Source organism: Hemiscyllium ocellatum, chromosome 37, assembly GCF_020745735.1.
Source record: "Hemiscyllium ocellatum isolate sHemOce1 chromosome 37, sHemOce1.pat.X.cur, whole genome shotgun sequence".
Classification (NCBI taxonomy): domain Eukaryota; kingdom Metazoa; phylum Chordata; class Chondrichthyes; order Orectolobiformes; family Hemiscylliidae; genus Hemiscyllium; species Hemiscyllium ocellatum.
The window spans coordinates 738,891-758,902 of NC_083437.1; the positions used below are offsets into that span (position 1 = coordinate 738,891).

Here is a 20,012-nt window from a genome sequence, read left to right on the forward strand (position 1 = left end):
CAGACACACAGAGATACAGAAACACATATAGACACACATATACAGGCACAGAGAGAGACAGAAATGCAGATAGACACACATATACCGACACAGAGAGAGTGAGACAGAAACACAGATATATACATATACAGACAGAGAGAGAGAGAGAGAGAGACAGAAACACAGATGGACACACAATTACAGACACAGAGAGAGACAGAAATACAGATAGACATACATATGCAGACACAGAGAAAGAGAGAGAGATAGAGACAGAAACACAGATAGACACACATATACAGACACAGAGAGAGAGACAGAAACACAGATAGACACACATATACAGACACAGAGAGAGAGACAGACTCACAGATCGATACACATACACATAGAGAGAGAGGGAGAGAGACAGAAACACAGATCGATCCACATATACAAACACAGTGAGTGACAGAAGCACAGATTGGCACACACATACAGACACAAACACACACACAGAGACAGACCAACACAGATAGACACACACATACAGACACAGAGAGAAAGAGATAGAGAAACACAGACAGACACACATATACAGATACAGAGAGAGACAGAAACACAGATAGACACACACATACAGACACAGAGACAGAGTGAGAGAGAACCACAGATAGACACACACATACAGACAGAGAGAGAGTGACAGAAACACAGATATACACACATATGCAGACACAGCGAGAAAGACAGAAGCACAGATAGAGATACATATACAGACAGAGAGAGAGAAAGAGAGACAGAAACACAGATAGACACACATATACAGACACAGAGAGAGACAGAAACTCAGATAGACACACACATACAGACAGAGAGACAGAGAGAGAGAGAACCACAGATCTACACACATATACAGACAGAGAAAGACAGAGAGACAGAAACACAGACAGACACACATATACAGACACAGAGAGAAAGAGAGACAGAAACACAGAGAGACACACATATACAGACACAGAGAGAGAGAGTCAGAAACAGATAGACACACATATACAGACACAGAGAGAGAGACAGAAAGAAACACAGATAGATACACATACACAGACAAAAAGAGAGTGACTGAAACACAGATAGACACAAATAAACAGACACAGAGAGAGAGAGACAGAAACACAGATAGACACACATATACAGACACAGAGAGAGAGAGACAGAAACACAGATAGACATACACATACAGACACAGAGAAAGAGAGAGAGAGATAGAGACAGAAACTCAAATAGACACACATATACACACACAGAGGGAGAGACAGAAACACAGATAGACACACATATACAGACAGACAGAGAGAGAGACAGAAACTCAGATAGACACACATATACAGACATAGAGAGAGAGACAGACTCACAGATCGATACACATATACAAACATAGTGAGTGACAGAAGCACAGTTTGGCACACATATACAGACAGAGAGAGAGAGAGAGAGAGACAGACCAACACAGGGTTGTTGCCGGTGCCACGTGACAGTGAGGCAAGGAATAGGGAGAGAGTGCAGTTGAACACGTGGCTGCAAGGATGGTGTAGGAGGGAGGGCTTCAGGTATTTGGACAATTGGACTGCATTCTGGGGAAGGTGGGTCCTGTACAAACAGGACGGGTTGTACCTGAACCAGAAGGGCACCAATATCCTGGGGGGTAGGTTTGCTAGCACTCTTCGGGGGGGTTTAAACTAATTTGGCAGGGGGATGGGAACCGGACTTGTAGTCCAGCAAGTAAGCTAGCTGTTTGTCAGGATGTCCAAGAATGTAGGGAGGCTGTGGAGAAGGTAGCACTGACAGGGAATACTTGCGGACACAGAGATGGGCTCAAGTGCGTATACTTCAATGCAAGGAGTATCAGAAATAAGGTGGGTGAACTTAAGGCATGGATCGGTACCTGGGACTACGATGTTGTGGCCATCACAGAAACGTGGATAGATGAGGGGCAGGAATGGTTGTTGGAGGTTCCTGGTTACAGATGTTTCAGTAAGATTAGGGAGGGTGGTAAAAAAGGAGGGGGGGGTGGCATTGCTAATTAGAAATGGTATAACGGCTGCAGAAAGGCAGTTCGAGGGGGATCTGCCTTTGGAGGTAGTATGGGCTGAAGTCAGAAATAGGAAAGGAGCAGTCACCTTGTTGGGTGTTTACTATAGGCCCCCCAATAGCAGCAGAGATGTGGAGGAACAGATTGGGAAACAGATTTTGGAAAGGTGCAGAAGCCATAGGGTCGTAGTCATGGGCGACTTCAACTTCCCAAATATTGATTGGAAGCTCTTTAGATCAAGTAGATTGGACGGGGCAGTGTTTGTGCAGTGTGTCCAGGAAGCTTTTCTAACTCAGTATGTAGATTGTCCAACCAGAGGGGAGGCCATATTGGATTTGGTACTCGGTAATGAACCGGGACAAGTGATGGGCTTGTTAGTGGGTGAACATTTTGGTGATGGTGACCACAATTCTGTGACTTTCACCTTGTTATGGAGAGAGATAGGTGCGCACAACAGGGTAGATTTTACAATTGGGGGAAGAGAAATTACGATGCTGTAGGACAGGATTTGAGGAGCATAAGTTGGGAGCATAGGCTGTCAGGGAAGGATGTGGTGGAAATGTGGAACTTTTTCAAGGAGCAGATACGACGTGTCCTTGATGTGTATGTACCTATCAGGCAGGAAAGAAATGGTCGTGTGAGGGAGCCTTGGTTGACGAGGGAGGTTGAATGTCTAGTAAAGAGGAAGAAGGAGGCTTACATAAGGTTGAGGAAACAGGGTTCAGACAGAGCAGTGGAGGGATACAGGATAGCCAGAAGGGACCTGAAGAAAGGGATTAGGAGAGCTAAGAGAGGGCATGAAAAATCCTTGGCAGATAGGATCAAGGATAACCCCAAGGCATTTTATGCATATGTGAGAAACATGAGAATGACGAGAACGAGGGTAGGTCCGATCAAGGACCGTAGTGGGAGATTGTGTATTGAGCCGGAAGAGATAGGAGAGGTCTTGAATGAGTACTTTTCTTCAGTATTTACGAACGAGAGGGACTGTATTGTTGAAGAGGAGAGTGTGAAACGAACTGGTAAGCTAGAAGAGATACTTGTTAGGAAGGAAGATGTGTTGGGCATTTTGAACAACTTGAGGATAGACAAGTCCCCCGGGCCTGACGGGATATATCCTAGGATTATGTGGGAAGCAAGAGAGGAAATTGCAGTACCGTTGGCAATGATCTATTCGTCTTCACTGTCAACGGGGGTGGTACCAGGGGACTGGAGAGTGGCGAATGTTGTGCCCCTGTTCAAAAAAGGGAATAGGGATAACCCCGGGAATTACAGGCCAGTTAGTCTTACTTCTGTGGTAGGCAAAGTAATGGAAAGGGTACTGAGGGATAGGATTTATGAGTATCTGGAAAGACACTGCTTGATTAGGGACAGCCAGCACGGATTTGTGAAGGGTAGGTCTTGCCCTACAAGTCTTATTGAATTCTTTGAGGAGGTGACCAAGCATGTGGATGAGGGTAGAGCAGTGGATGTAGTGTACATGGATTTTAGTAAGGCATTTGATAAGGTTCCCCATGGTAGGCTTATGCGGAAAGTCAGGAGGCATGGGGTAGTGGGAAATTTGGCCAATTGGATTGAAAACTGGCTAACCGGTCGAAGTCAGAGAGTGGTGGTAGATGGTAAATATTCAGCCTGGAGCCCAGTTACAAGTGGAGTTCCGCAGGGATCAGTTCTGGGTCCTCTGCTGTTTGTAATTTTTATTAATGACTTGGATGAGGGAGTCGAAGGGTGGGTCAGTAAATTTGCAGATGATACGAAGATTGGTGGAGTTGTGGACAGTGAGGAGGGCTGTTGTTGGCTGCAAAGGGACTTAGATATGATGCAGAGCTGGGCTGAGGAGTGGCAGATGGAGTTCAACCCTGCCAAGTGTGAGGTTGTCCATTTTGGAAGGACAAATAAGAATGCGGAATACAGGGTTAACGGTAGGGTTCTTAGTCAGGTGGAGGAACAGAGGGATCTTGGGGTCTATGTACATAGATCTTTGAAAGTTGCCACTCAGGTGGATAGAGCTTGTAAGAAGGCCTATGGTGTATTAGCGTTCATTAGCAGAGGGATTGAATTCAAGAGTCGTGAAGTGATGTTGCAGCTGTACAGGACTTTGGTTAGGCCACATTTGGAGTACTGTGTGCAGTTCTGGTCGCCTCACTTTAGGAAAGATGTGGAAGCTTTGGAGAGGGTGCAGAGAAGATTTACCAGGATGTTGCCTGGAATGGAGAATAGGTCGTACGAGGATAGGTTGAGAGTTCTCGGCCTTTTCTCGTTGGAACGGCGAAGGATGAGGGGTGACTTGATAGAGGTTTATCAGATGATCAGAGGAATAGATAGAGTAGACAGTCAGAGACTTTTTCCCCGGGTACAACAGAGTATTACAAGGGGACATAAATTTAAGGTGAAGGGTGGAAGGTATAAGGGAGATGTCAGGGGAGGGTTCTTTACCCAGAGAGTGGTGGGGGCATGGAATGCACTGCCCGTGGCAGTGGTAGAGTCAGAATCATTGATGACCTTTAAGCGGCAATTGGATAGGTACATGGATGGGTGCTTAATCTGGGATAGATGTTCGGCACAACATCGTGGGCCGAAGGGCCTGTTCTGTGCTGTATTGTTCTATGTTCTATGTTCTATGTTCTAGATAGACACACACATACAGACACAGAGAGAGAAAGAGAAACACAGATAGACACACATATACAGACACAGTGAGAGACAAAAATGCAGATAGACACACACATACAGACACAGAGACAGAGAGAGAGAGAACCACAGATCTACACACATATACAGACAGAGAGAGAGTGACAGAAACACAGAAAGACACACATATACAGACACAGAGAGAGACAAAAACACAGACAGACACACATATACAGACACAGAGAGAGAGACAGAGACAGAAACACAGATAGACACACACATACAGACAGAGTGAGAAACACAGATTGACACACATATACCGTCACAGAGAGAGAGAGAGACACAGACAGAAACAGAAACACAGATAGACACACACATACAGACAGAGAGACAGAGAGAGAAACGCAGATAGACACATATATACAGACACAGTGAGAGAGACCGAAACACAGATAGATACACATATACAGACAGAGAGAGAAACACAGATGGACACACAATTACAGACACAGAGATAGACAGAAATACAGATAGACACACATATACAGACACAGTGAGTGACAGAAGCACAGATAGGCACACATATACAGACACACAGAGAGAGAGAGAGAGACAGACCAACACAGATAGAGAGGCAGAAACACAGACAGACACACATACAGACACAGAGAGAGACAGAAATGCAGATAGACACACATATACAGACACAGAGAGAGAGAGACAGAAACACAGATAGACACACATATACTGACACACAGAGAGAGATAGGAACACTGTACAATAATTCTCAGGGAAAATACAATGATCTTGTTGGTGACGTGACGCAGTGAGGATGGGGAGAATCCCAGAGCAGTTCCCATAAGGATGTCCTTAATATAGACACACTGAAGGGCGTGACAGAATCCACCAGTCTTTAATGGAATGAGGAGACTGCATTTCCCTTCGGTGGGAGGTTGGAATGTCCCTATCCTGGCTGGAAGGTGTGCCCACCGTTACTGTCCTGTGACTGAGGGATTCTGGTGCCTCTCTGTCTGCCCTGGCCTTTGCGTGGGATTGTTATCACGGGGGGAGGAGACAGCCCACAGGGCGTTGGGACAGCTGGAGAGATCCGGATCAGGAAGCTTGTGTTCAGGTTGTGTTGGGAAGAGGATGGCCTGCCCTGCCAGTGACTGTGGTCAGGGCTGGCTTCCTGTGATAGGCCGTTTGGTCAATGCTGAGGCATTCTGCGTGTTCCTGGTGTGGTTTGGACAGACGGGGGTTTTGGTGTTCCCTGTGGGTATGCTGTGGAGAGGCAGGAGGGCAGATCGGATCCCATAGAGTGGGTGGGTTTGAGAGAGAGTGTGTGTATGAGAGAAAGTGTGTGAGAGAGAAAGTGTGTGTGAGAGTGTGTGTGTGAGAGAGAGAGGGAATGTGAGAGGGAGAGTGTGTGTGTGTGAGAGACAGTGTGTGTGTGTGAGAGAGTGTGTGTTAGAGAGAGTGTGTGTGTGAGAGTGTGTATGTGAGACAATTTGTGTGTGAGAGAGAGAGAGAGAATGTGTGAGAGAGTGTGTGTGTGAGAGTGATAGTGTGTGTGTGAGAGAGAGTGTGTGTGTGTGTGAGAGTGTGTGTGTGTGTTAGAGAGAGTGTGAGTGTGAGAGTGATAGTGTGTGTGTGAGAGAGAGAGAGTGTGTGTGTGTGTGAGAGTGTGTGTGTGTGTTAGAGAGAGTGTGTGTGTGTGAGAGTGTCCCAGAAAGTGTGTGTCCCGGGGAGAGTGCCCTGGGGGGAGAGTGTTCTGGGGGGAGAGTGTCCCGGGGGGAGTGTCCCGAGGGGAGAGTGTCACGGGGCTGAGTGTCCCGGGGAGAGAGTGTCCCGGGCAGAGTGTCCCTGGAGGAGAGTGTCCCAGGGGAGTGTATCCCGGGGGTAGAGTGTCCTGGAGAGAGTGTACCGGGGAGACAGTGTCTGGGGGAGAGTGTCCTCGGGGGAGTGTGTCCCTGGGGAGAGTCTCCGGGGGGGGAGAGTGACCAAGGGGGTCTGTCCTGGAGAGTGTGGCCCCGGAAGGAGTGTCCTGGGGAGAGAGTGTCCCAAAGAGTGTGTCCCGAGGGGAGTGTCCCGGGGAGTGTGTCTCGGAGAGTGTCACGGGGAGAGTGTTCCATGGAGTGGTTCCCGGTGGGGGGTCCCGGGGGGGGGAGCATCCCAGGGAATGTGTCCCTGGGGGAGAGTGTCCCGGGGTGTGTGTCAGGGGAGTGTATCCCGGGGATAGAGTGTCCTGGAGAGAGTGTCCCGAGGGGAGTGCCCCTGGGGGTGAGTGTCTCGGGGGGAGTGTGTCCCGGAGAGAGCGTCCCGGGGGAATGTCCCGGGGAGAGTGTCCCGGGGAGTAGGTCCCCGTGGGAGGTGCTGGGGGGGGAGTGTTCTGGTGAGTGTGTCCTGCAGAGAGTGTCCCGAGGGGAGTGTCCCGGGGAGATTCTCCGAGGTGGAGAGTGACCCAGGGGGTCTGTCCCGGAGTATGTGTCCCCAGGAGGAATCTCCCGGGGTGAGAGTGTCCCTAGGGGAGTGTCCTGGGGATGAGTTTCCCGGGGAGAGTGTCCTGGGGGGAATGTGTTCCTGGGAGTGTGTCCCGGGGAGTCTGTCCCGGGGAGACTGTCCCGGGGAGACTGCCCAGGGCAGAATGGTCCGGGGGAAGTATGTCCCAGGGTGAGTGTCCTGGGGAGTGTGTCCCAGGGGGAGTGTCCCGAGGGGAGAGTATCCCGCGGGTAGTGTGTCCCAGGGATTGTGTCCCGGGGAGAGTGTCCGAGGGGGAGTGTGTCCCGGGGAGTGGGACCCGGGGGGGAGAGTGTTGCAGGGAGTGTGTCCCAGGGATTATCTCCCAGGGAGCGTGTGTCGCGGGGGGAGTTTGTCCCAGGGGAGAGTGTCCGGGGGGAGAGTGTCCGGGGGAGAGTGTCCTCGGGGGAGTGCGTCCCTGGGGAGATTCTCCGGGGGGGAGAGTGACCCAGAGGGTCTGTCCCGGAGAGTGTGTCCCCGGGGGGAGTGTCCCGGGGAGAGTGTCTTAGGGGGAGTGTGTCCCGGGGAGTGTGTCTCTGGGAGTGTCCTGGGGAGAGTGTCCTTGGGAGAGTGTCCCAGGGGGAGTATCCCAGGGAGAGTGCCCCAGGGATTGTGTCCCGGGGAGTGTGTCTCGGGGAGAGTGCCCCGGGGGTGGGTGTTCCGGGGGAGAGTGTGCCCTGGGGAGAGTGTCCCGAAGAGAGTGCCCTGGGGTTGTGGGTGTGTCCCAGGGAGAGTATCCCAGGGGGAATGTCCTGGGGGGAGTGTCCCTGGTCGAGTGTCCCGGGTTGACTGTTCTGGGTAGAGTGTCCTGGGGAGAGTGTCCTGGGGAGGGTGTCCCGGGGAGTGTGTCCCGGGGATTGTCTCCCTGGGAGAGTGTGTCCCGGGGTAGAGTGTCTCGGGGGAGTGTCCCAGGCGGAGTGTCCCTGGGGGAGAGAGTCACGGGGGGTTTGTCTCGGGGATTGTGTCCCGGGGAGAGTGTGTCCCGGGAAGAGTGTGCCCTGGGGAGAGTGTCCTCGGGAGAGTGTCCCAGGGGGAGTATCCCTGGGAGAGTGTCCCAGGGATTGTGTCCCGGGAAGAGTGTCTCGGGGAGTGTGTCAGGGGAGTGTGTCCTGGGGGGAGTGTTCTGAAGAGGGTGTCCCGGGGTTGTGGATGTGTCCCAGGGAGAGTATCCCGGGGGGAGTGTCCCAGGGGGAGTGTCCCGGGGGAGTGTCCCAGGGATTGTGTCCCGGGAAGAGTGTCTCAGGGAGTGTGTCAGGGGAGTGTGTCCTGGGGGGAGTGTTCCGAAGAGGGTGTCCCGGGGTTGTGGATGTGTCCCAGGGAGAGTATCCCGGGGGGAGTGTCCCAGGGGGAGTGTCCCGGGGGAGTGTCCCTGGTAGAGTGTCCCGGGGAGAGTGTCCTGGGGGGAATGTCCGGGGGAGTGTGTCTCGGGGAGTGTCCCTGGGGGAGAGAGTCACGGGGGGTTTGTCTCGGGGAGTGTGTCCCGGGGAGAGTGTCCCGGGGGGAGTGTCCCTGGGGAGAGTGTCTCGGGGAGTGTGTCCCGGGGAGTGTGTCCCGGGGAGAGTGTCTCGGGGAGTGTGTCCCGGGGAGAGTGTCCCGGGGAGTGTGTCCCGGGGGGAGTGTCCCAGGTAGAGTGTCCCAGGGGAGTGTCCGGGGAGAGTGTCCTAGTGGGAGAGTGTCCCGGGGGAGTGTGTCCCAGGGAGTGTGTCCCAGGGAGTGTGTCCCGGGGAGTGTGTCTGAGGGAGAGTGTCCCAGGGGAGTGTCCCAGGGGGAGTGTCCCAGGGGGAGTGTCCGAGGGGGAGTGTCCGAGGGGGAGTGTCCCGGGGAGAGTGTCTGAGGGAGAGCGTCCTGGGGGAAAGTGTCCCTGGGGGAGCTTCCCGGGGAGTGTGTCTCGGGGAGAGTGTCCCGGGGGAAGTGTCTCCCGGGGGTGGGAGTTCTGGGGGGGAGTGTGTCCCGGGAAGAGTGTGTCCCGGGAAGAGTGTGCCCTGGGGAGGGTATCCCAGGGAGAGTGCCCCAGGGATTGTGTCCCGGGGAAAGTGTCTCGGGGAGTGTGTCAGGGGAGAGTGTCCCGGGGAGAGTGTTCCAGGGGATAATGTCCCGGGGGGTGTGTGTGTCCCCGGGAGACTGTGTCCCGTGGGGCGTGCCCCTGGGGGAGAGTGTCCCGGGGGGAGTATCCCAGAGAGTGTGTCCCCGGGAAGAGTGTCCTGGCGGGAGTGTGTCGCACGGGGGTGTCCCAGGGAGTGTGTTTTCGGGAGTGTGTCCCTGAGAGAGTGTCCCGGGGAGTCTGTCCTGGGGAGGGTGTCCCGGGGGGAGGGTGTCCCGGGAGAAGTGTGTCCCGGAGGGAGTGTCCCTTGGAGTGTGTCCCTTGGAGTGTGTCCCGGGGAGTGTGTCCTGGGGAGTGTGGCCTGGTGAGGTTCTCCCTGGGGGAGTGTGTCCCGGAAGGAGTGTCCCGGGGAGAGTGTCCCGGGGAGAGTGTCCCGGGGGGGTGTGTGTCCTGGGGAGTGTGTCTCGGGGGAGTGTCCCGGGGAGAGTTTCCGAGGGAGAGTGTCCCGGGGAGAGTGTCCCACGGGGTGTGTGTCCTGGGGGATGTGTCCCGGAGGGAGTGTCCTGGGGAGAATGTGTCCCTTGGGGCGTGCCCCTGGGGGAAAGTGTCCCGGGGGGAGTGTGTCGCACAGGGGTGTCCCTGGGAGAGTGTCCTGGAGAGTGTGTCCCAGGGAGTGTCCCGGGGGGAGTGACCCGAAGAGAGTGACCCGAAGAGAGTGACCCGGGGGGGGGGGCGGGTGTGTCCCAGGGAGTATATCCCAGGGATTGTGTCCCGAGGATTGTGTCCCAGGGAAGTGTGTCCCTGGGAGAGTATCCCGGGGAGTGTGTCCCTGGGGAGAGTGTCCCGGGCAGAGTGTCCCGGGGGTGTGTCCTGGGGGAGAGTGTCCCGGAGAGTGTGTCCCGGGGAGTGTGTCCTGGGGGAGAGTGTCCCGGAGAGTGTGTCCCGGGGAGAGTGTCCTGGAGAGTGTGTCCCAGGGAGTGTCCCGGGGGGAGTGACCCGAAGAGAGTGACCCGAAGAGAGTGACCCGGGGGGGGGGCGGGTGTGTCCCAGGGAGTATATCCCAGGGATTGTGTCCCGAGGATTGTGTCCCAGGGAAGTGTGTCCCTGGGAGAGTATCCCGGGGAGTGTGTCCCTGGGGAGAGTATCCCGGGGAGTGTGTCCCTGGGGAGAGTGTCCTGGGCAGAGTGTCCCGGGGGTGTGTCCTGGGGGAGAGTGTCCCGGAGAGTGTGTCCCGGGGAGTGTGTCCTGGGGAGTGTGTCCCGGGGAGTGTGTCCCGGGGAGTGTGTCCCGGGGAGTGTATCCCGGGGGGAGTGTCCCCACTCTGTGTCTCCCTCTGACGGTTGTCCGTCTTTCTCTCCCCTCCCCCCTGCCCCCTGTAGGACGGTGGTGAGTGCCCCCCTGGAGGTGAATCAGACCGGGACACGAACCGGGCGGCTATACAAATGCAGTTACAGCCGAGGGCAGTGCCAGCCCCTGGCAGTCAACGGTGAGTCCACCCCGGGGTCAGAGACCACCATCACCCTGACCCCGTCTGCCCACAAACACCCTCCCCCCTCACCCCTCACCCCTCCCCCTCCCCCCTCCCCACGTCCTCGCGGCTCGGCTCTGACCCGGACTCTCTCTCTCTCCCTGTAGCTCCTCCTGAAGCTGGTGCCATTTCTCTCGGGCTCTCCCTGTCAGCGCTGAACGTTGGTGAGGGGGCCTTCCTGGTGAGTATCGACCCCATCCCACGGGAGGGAACCCGGGAACCGGGAGGGAAACCCGGAAAACCGGGAAGAAACACAGGGAACGGGGGGAACCCAGGGAACTGGGATGGAACCGGGGAACAGGGAGGGATCCAGGAGGAAACCAGTAGGGAACCCGCAAAGCCGGGAAGGAACCCTGGGAACGGGGGATCCTGGGGAACTGGGAGGGAAACCCAGAGGAATCCCGCACAGACACTGGGAGAAATCCCAGAGAGACAGCCACCCTGAGGGTGGAATCGAACCCGGCACTGTGGGGCTGGGAGAGGTCCCCACTGACTAACCTTACTGCCCTCTCCGTCCTGATTGTGTCTCCCCCTCCTCCCAATCCCCATCTGGGACAGGCCCACCCTCCTCTATCACCTCTCGGAGGTCATGCCTTTCATCCGTGGGGATTTCTCCCGGTCTCCTCCCATTCCAGACCAGCCCATCCTCCTGGCAATCCTGGGTTTGACATTACTGAGGAACCTGCTCCCAGCCAGCCTGGCCATGCTGCTGTCAGAGAGTCACCGAGACCCTTCGCTCCAGCCCATCCGTGCTGCTGTCAGAGAGTCACCGAGACCCTTCGCTCCAGCCCGGCCATGCTGCTGTCAGAGAGTCACCGAGACCCTTCGCTCCAGCCTGGCCATGCTGACCCAGCTATCCGGAAGCTAATCCAGCCACATTTCCCAGCACCCGGTCCATATCCCTCCAAACCCTTCCTATTCATATACCCATCCAGATGCCTCTTAAATGTTGCAATTGTACCAGCCTCCACCACATCCTCTGGCAGCTCATTCCAAACACGTACCACCCTCTGCCCCTTCGGTCTCTTTTATATCTTTCCCCTCTCACCCTAAACCTATGCCCTCTAGTTCTGGACTCCCCAATGCCAGGGAAAAGACTTTGTCTATTTACCCTATCCATGCCCCTCATAATTTTGTAAACCTCTATAAGGTCACCCCTCAGCCTCTGACGCTCCAGGGAAAACAGCCCCAGCCTGTTCAGCCTCTCCCTGTAGCTCAGACCCTCCAACTCTGGCAACATCCTTGTCAATCTTTTCTGAACCCTTTCAAGTTTCACAACATCTTTCCGATAGGAAGGAGACCAGAATTGTACACAATATTCCAACAGTGGCCTAACCAATGTCCTGTACAGCCGCAACATGACCTCCCAACTCCTGTGCTCAATACTCTGACCAATAAAGGAAAGCATTCCAAACGCTGCCTTCACTATCCTATCTACCTGCGACTCCACCCCGTCAACACTGACCCTCAGACCTTGCCCAAACCCTCATCACCGACCCTCCGACAGTGCCCACTTCCTCAGCACTGACCCTCCGTCAGTGCCCACTTCCTCAGCACTGACCCTCCAAAAGTGCCCACTCACTCAGCACCGACCCTCTGACAGTGCCCACTCCCTCAGCACTGACCCTCCGACAGTGCCCACTCCCTCAGCACTGACCCTCTGACAGTGCCTACTCTCTCATCACTGACCCTCTGACATTGCCCACTCCCTCAGCACTGACCCTCCGACAGTGCCCACTCCCTCAGCACTAACCCTCTGACTGTCCTCACCCCCTCAGCACTGACCCTCTGACAGTGCCCACTACCTCAACACTGACCCTCCGACAGTGCCCACTCCCTCAGCACTGACCCTCTGACAATGCCCACTTCCTCAGCACTGACCCTCCGACAGTGCCCACTACCTCAGCACTGACCCTCTGACAGTACCCACTCCCTCAGTACTGACCCTCTGACAGTGCAGCACTCCCTCAATACTGACCCTCCGACAGTGCGGCACTCCCTCAGCACTGACCCTCCGACAGTGCGGCACTCCCTCAGCACTGACCCTCTGACAGTGCGGCCCTCCCTCAGCACTGACCCTCCGACAGTGCACACTCCCACAGCACTGACCCTCCGACAGTGCACACTCCCACAGCACTGACCCTCCGACAGTGCCCACTCCCTCAGCCCTGACCCACCGACAGTGCCCACTCCCTCAGCACTGACCATCTGACAGTGCGGCGCTCTCTCAGCACTGACCCTCTGTCAGTGCCCACTACCTCAACACTGACCCTCCGACAGTGCCCACTCCCTCAGCACTGACCCTCTGACAATGCCCACTTCCTCAGCATTGACCCTTTGTCAGTGCCCACTACCTCAGCACTGACCCTCCGACAGTGCCCACTCCCTCAGCACTGACCCTCCGACATTTTCCACTCACTCAGCACTGACCCTCTGAAAGTGTGGCACTCCCTCAGCACTGACCCTACGAAAGTGTGGCACTCCATCAGCACTGACCCTCCGACAGTGCCCACTCCCTCAGCACTGACCCTCCGACAGTGCGGCACTCCCTCAGCACTGACCCGCCGTCAATGCCCACTCCCTCAGCATTGACCTTCCGACAGTGCCCACTCCCTCAGCACTGACCCTCCGACAGTGCCCAAACCGTCATCACACACCCTCCGACAGTGCCCACTCCGTCAGCACTGACCCTCCGACAGTGCCCCCTCCCTCAGCACTGACCCTCCGACAGTGCCCACTCCGTCAGCACTGACCATCCGACATTGCCCACTCCCGCAGCACTGACCCTCCGACAGTGCCCACTCCCTCAGCACTGACCCTCTGACAGTGCCCACTCCTTCGGCACTGACCCTCTGACAGTGCCCACTCCCTCAGCACTGACCCTCTGACAGTGCGGCACTCCATCAGCACTGACCCATCGACAGAACCCTCTCCCTCAGCACTGACCCTCTGACAGTGCCCACTTCCTCAGCACTGACCCTCTGACAGTGCCCATTCCCTCAGCACTGACCCTCCGACAGTGCAGCACTCCCTCAACACTGACCCTCCGACAGTGTGGCACTCCCTCAGCACTGACCGTCCGACATTGCCCACTCCCTCAGCACTGAACCTCCGACAGAACCCCCTCCCTCAGCAGTGACCCTCCGACAGTGTCCACTCCTTCAGCACTGACCCTCCGACAGTGCCCATTCCCACAGCAGTGACCCTCCGACAGTGCCCACTCCCTCAGCACTGACGCTCTGACAGTGCGGCACTCCCTCAGCACTGACCCTCCGACAGTGCACACTCCCACAGCACTGACCCTCCAAAAGTCCCCACTCCCTCAGCACTGACCCTCCGACAGTGCGCTCTCCCTCAGCCCTGACCCTCCATCAGTGCCCACCCCCTCAACACTGACCCTCCGACAGAACCCTCTCCCTCAGCCCTGACCCTCTGACAGTGCCCACTTCCTCAGCACTGACCCTCAAACAGTGCCCACTCATTCAGCACTGAACCTCCGACAGTGACCACTCCCTCAGCACTGACGCTCCGACAGTGCCAACCCCCTCAGCACTGACCGTCCGACAGAACCCTCTCCCTCAGCACTGACCCTCTGACAGTGCCCACTTCCTCAGCACTGACCCTCCAACAGTGCCCACTCCGTCAGCCCTGACACTCCGACAGTGCCCACTCCCTCAGCACTGACCCTCCGACAGTGTCCACTCCCTCAGCACTGACCCTCCGACAGTGTCCATTCCCACAGCAGGGACCCTCCGACAGTGCGGCACTCCCTCAGCACTGACCCTCCGACAGTGCACACTCCCACAGCACTGACCCTCCGAAAGTCCGCACTCGCTGAGCCCTGACCCTCCGACAGTGCACACTCACTCAGCACTGAACCTCCGACAGTGCGGCACACCCTCAGCACTGACCCTCCGACAGTGTCCACTCCCTCAGCACTGACGCTCTGACAGTGCCAACCCCCTCAGCACTGACACTCTGACAGAATCCCCTCCCTCAGCACTGACCCTCTGACAGTGCCCACTCGCTGAGCCCTGACCCTCCGACAGTGCGCACTCCCTGAGCACTGAACCTTCGACAGTGCGGCACTCCCTCAGCACTGACCCTGCGACAGTGCCTACTCCCTCAGCACTGAACCTCCGACAGAACCCTCTCCCTCAGCACTGACCCTCCGACAGTGCCCACTCCCTCAGCACTGACCCTCCGACAGTGCCCACTCCCTTAGCACTGACCCTCTGACAGTGCCCACTCCGTCAGCCCTGACACACCGACAGTGCCCACTCCCTCAACACTGACCCTGCGACAGTGCCCACTTCCTCTGCACTGACCGTCTGACAGTGCCCACTCCCTCAGCACTGACCCTCTGACAGAACCCTCTCCCTCAGCCCTGACCCTACGTCAGTGCCCACCCCCTCAACACTGACCCTCCGACAGAACCCTCTCCCTCAGCCCTGACCCTCTGACACTGCCCACTTCCTCAGAACTGACCCTCCAACAGTGCCCACTCCCACAGCACTGACCCTCCAACAGTGCGGCACTCCCTCAGCACTGACCCTCCGACAGTGCCCACTCCCTCATCACTGACCCTCTGACAGTGCCCACTCCGTCAGCCCTGACACACCGACAGTGCCCACTCCCTCAGCACTGACCCTGCGACAGTGCCCACTTCCTCTGCACTGACCGTCTGACAGTGCCCACTCCCTCAGCACTGACCCTCTGACAGAACCCTCTCCCTCAGCCCTGACCCTACGTCAGTGCCCACCCCCTCAATACTGACCCTCCGACAGAACCCTCTCCCTCAGCCCTGACCCTCTGACACTGCCCACTTCCTCAGAACTGACCCTCCAACAGTGCCCACTCCCTCATCACTGACCCTCCGACAGTGACCACTCCCTCAGCCCTGACCCTCCGACAGTGCGCACTCCCTCAGCACTGACCCTCCGACAGTGCCCCCTCCCTCAGCACTGATCCTCCGACAGTGTCCACTCCCTCAGCACTGACCCTCCGACAGTGTCCACACCCGCAGCACTGACCCTCCGACAGTGCCCATTTCCTCATCACTGACCCTCCGACAGTGCCCACTCCCTCTGCACTGACCCTCCGACATTGTCCACTCCCTCAGCACTGACCCTCCGACAGTGCCCACTCCCTCAGCACTGACCCTCCGACAGTGCCCACTCGCTCATCACTGACCCTCTGACAGTGCCCCCTCCCTCAGCCCTGACCCTCTGACATTGCCCCCTCCCTCAGCACTGACCCTCCGACAGTGCCCACTCCCTCAGCACTGACCCTCCGACAGTGCCCACTTCCTCTGCACTGACCCTCTGACAGTGCCCACTCCCTCAGCACAGACCGTCTGACAGTGCCCACTCCCTCAGCACTGACGCTCCGGCAGTGCCCCCTCCCTCAGCACTGATCCTCCGACAGTGTCCACTCCCTCAGCACTGACCCTCCGACATTGCCCACTCCCTCAGCACTGACCCTCCGACAGAACTCTCTCCCTCAACCCTGACCCTCTGACATTGCCCCCCCCTCAGCACTGACCCTCCGACAGTGCCCACTCCCTCAGCACTGACCCTCCGACAGTGCCCACTCCCTTAGCACTGACCCTCTGACAGTGCCCACTCCGTCAGCCCTGACACACCGACAGTGCCCACTCCCTCAACACTGACCCTGCGACAGTGCCCACTTCCTCTGCACTGACCGTCTGACAGTGCCCACTCCCTCAGCACTGACCCTCTGACAGAACCCTCTCCCTCAGCCCTGACCCTACGTCAGTGCCCACCCCCTCAACACTGACCCTCCGACAGAACCCTCTCCCTCAGCCCTGACCCTCTGACACTGCCCACTTCCTCAGAACTGACCCTCCAACAGTGCCCACTCCCACAGCACTGACCCTCCAACAGTGCGGCACTCCCTCAGCACTGACCCTCCGACAGTGCCCACTCCCTCATCACTGACCCTCTGACAGTGCCCACTCCGTCAGCCCTGACACACCGACAGTGCCCACTCCCTCAGCACTGACCCTGCGACAGTGCCCACTTCCTCTGCACTGACCGTCTGACAGTGCCCACTCCCTCAGCACTGACCCTCTGACAGAACCCTCTCCCTCAGCCCTGACCCTACGTCAGTGCCCACCCCCTCAATACTGACCCTCCGACAGAACCCTCTCCCTCAGCCCTGACCCTCTGACACTGCCCACTTCCTCAGAACTGACCCTCCAACAGTGCCCACTCCCACAGCACTGATCCTCCAACAGTGAGGCACTCCCTCAGCACTGACCCTTTGACAGTGGAGCACACCCTCAGCACTGACCCTCCGACAGTTCCCATTCCCTCAACACTGACCCTCCGACAGTGCCCACTCCCTCATCACTGACCCTCCGACAGTGCCCACTCCCTCGGCCCTGACCCTCTGACAGTGCCCACTCCCTCAGCACTGACCCTTCGACAGTGCGGCACTCCCTCAGCACTAACCCTCTGACAGTGCCCACTCCCTCAGCCCTGACCCTCCGACAGTGCCCACTCCCTCATCACTGATCCTCCGACAGTGCCCACTCCCTCAGCCCTGACACTGCGACAGTGCCCACCCCCTCAGCACTGACCCTGCGACAGTGCCAACTCCCTCAGCACTGACCCTCCGACAGAACCCGTTCCCTCAGCCCTGAACCTCTGACAGTGCCCACTTCCTCAGCACTGACCCTCCAACAGTGCCTTCTCCCTCAGCACTGACCCTCCGAAAGTGCGGCACTCCATCAGCACTGACCCTCCGACAGAACCCTCTCACTCAGCCCTGACCCTCCGGCAGGGCGCACTCCTGGAGCACTGACCTTCCGAAAATACGGCACTCCCACAGCACTGACCCTCCGACATTGCCCACTCCCTCATCACTGACCCTCCGACAGTGCCCACTCCCTCATCACTGACCCTCCGACAGTGACCACTCCCTCAGCCCTGACCCTCCGACAGTGCGCACTCCCTCAGCACTGACCCTCCGACAGTGCCCCCTCCCTCAGCACTGATCCTCCGACAGTGTCCACTCCCTCAGCACTGACCCTCCGACAGTGTCCACACCCGCAGCACTGACCCTCCGACAGTGCCCATTTCCTCATCACTGACCCTCCGACAGTGCCCACTCCCTCTGCACTGACCCTCCGACATTGTCCACTCCCTCAGCACTGACCCTCCGACAGTGACCACTCCCTCAGCACTGACCCTCCGACAGTGCCCACTCGCTCATCACTGACCCTCTGACAGTGCCCCCTCCCTCAGCCCTGACCCTCTGACATTGCCCCCTCCCTCAGCACTGACCCTCCGACAGTGCCCACTCCCTCAGCACTGACCCTCCGACAGTGCCCACTTCCTCTGCACTGACCCTCTGACAGTGCCCACTCCCTCAACACAGACCGTCTGACAGTGCCCACTCCCTCAGCACTGACCCTCCGGCAGTGACCACTCCCTCAGCACTGACGCTCCGGCAGTGCCCACTCCCTCAGCACTGACCCTCCGGCAGTGACCACTCCCTCAGCACTGACCCTCCGACAGTGCCCACTCGCTCAGCACTGACCCTCCGACAGTTCCCATTCCCTCAGCACTGACCCTCCGACAGTGCCCCCTCCCTCATCACTGACCCTCTGACAGTGCCCACTCCCTCACCCCTGACCCTCCGACAGTGCCCACTCCCTCAGCACTGACCATCTGACAGTGCGGCGCTCGCTCAGCACTGACCCTCCGACAGAACCCTCTCCCTCAGCCCTGACCCTCTGACATTGCCCACACCCTCAGCACTGACCCTCCGGCAGTGCCCACTCCCTCAGCGCTGACCCTCCGACAGTGCCCACTACCTCAGCACTGACCCTCCGACAGTGCCCGCTACTTTAGCACTGACCCTCCCACTGTGCCCACTCCCTCAGCACTGACCCTCTGACAGTGCCCACTCCCTCAGCGCTGACCCTCTGATATTGCCCACTCCCTCAGCACTGACCCTCCGACAGTGCCCACTACCTCAGCACTGACACTCCGACAGTGCCCACTCCCTCAGCACTGACCCTCCGATAGAGAGGCACTCCCTCAGTACTGACCCTCTGACAGTGCCCACTCCCTCAGCCCTGACCCTCTGACAGTGCCCACCCCCACAGCACTGATCATCTGACAATGCCCACTCCCTCAGCACTGACCCTCCGATATTGTCCACTCCCTCAGCACTGACCCTCCGACAGTGCCCACTCCCTCAGCACTGACCCTGTGACCGTGCGGCACTCCCTCAGCGCTGACCCTCTGTCGGTGCCCACTCCCTCAGCACTGATCCTCTGACAGTGCCCACTCCCTCAGCACTGACCATTTGACAGTGCCCACTCCCTCAGCACTGACCCTCCGGCAGTGCCCACACACTCTGCACTGACCCACCGACAGTGCCCACTCCCTCAGCACTGACCCTCCGACAGTGCGGCACTCCCTCAGCACTGACCCGCCGTCAATGCCCACTCCCTCAGCATTGACCTTCCGACAGTGCCCACTCCCTCAGCACTGACCCTCCGACAGTGCCCAAACCGTCATCACACACCCTCCGACAGTGCCCACTCCGTCAGCACTGACCCTCCGACAGTGCCCCCTCCCTCAGCACTGACCCTCCGACAGTGCCCACTCCGTCAGCACTGACCATCCGACATTGCCCACTCCCGCAGCACTGACCCTCCGACAGTGCCCACTCCCTCAGCACTGACCCTCTGACAGTGCCCACTCCTTCGGCACTGACCCTCTGACAGTGCCCACTCCCTCAGCACTGACCCTCTGACAGTGCGGCACTCCATCAGCACTGACCCATCGACAGAACCCTCTCCCTCAGCACTGACCCTCTGACAGTGCCCACTTCCTCAGCACTGACCCTCTGACAGTGCCCATTCCCTCAGCACTGACCCTCCGACAGTGCAGCACTCCCTCAACACTGACCCTCCGACAGTGTGGCACTCCCTCAGCACTGACCGTCCGACATTGCCCACTCCCTCAGCACTGAACCTCCGACAGAACCCCCTCCCTCAGCAGTGACCCTCCGACAGTGTCCACTCCTTCAGCACTGACCCTCCGACAGTGCCCATTCCCACAGCAGTGACCCTCCGACAGTGCCCACTCCCTCAGCACTGACGCTCTGACAGTGCGGCACTCCCTCAGCACTGACCCTCCGACAGTGCACACTCCCACAGCACTGACCCTCCAAAAGTCCCCACTCCCTCAGCACTGACCCTCCGA

At 57.7% G+C, this 20,012-nt stretch overlaps 1 protein-coding gene across 1 annotated transcript in view; it reads left to right on the top strand.

Moving 5' to 3' along the window:
- The window catches only part of LOC132833541 (integrin alpha-X-like), a 159,445-nt gene that overhangs the window by 56,960 nt on the left and 82,473 nt on the right, over positions 1-20,012 (top strand). The window contains exons 3-4 of the mRNA XM_060851903.1: positions 10,619-10,725; positions 10,875-10,948. Coding sequence (XP_060707886.1) covers positions 10,619-10,725; positions 10,875-10,948 — 181 coding nt within the window. The remainder of the gene's footprint in view (positions 1-10,618; positions 10,726-10,874; positions 10,949-20,012) is intronic.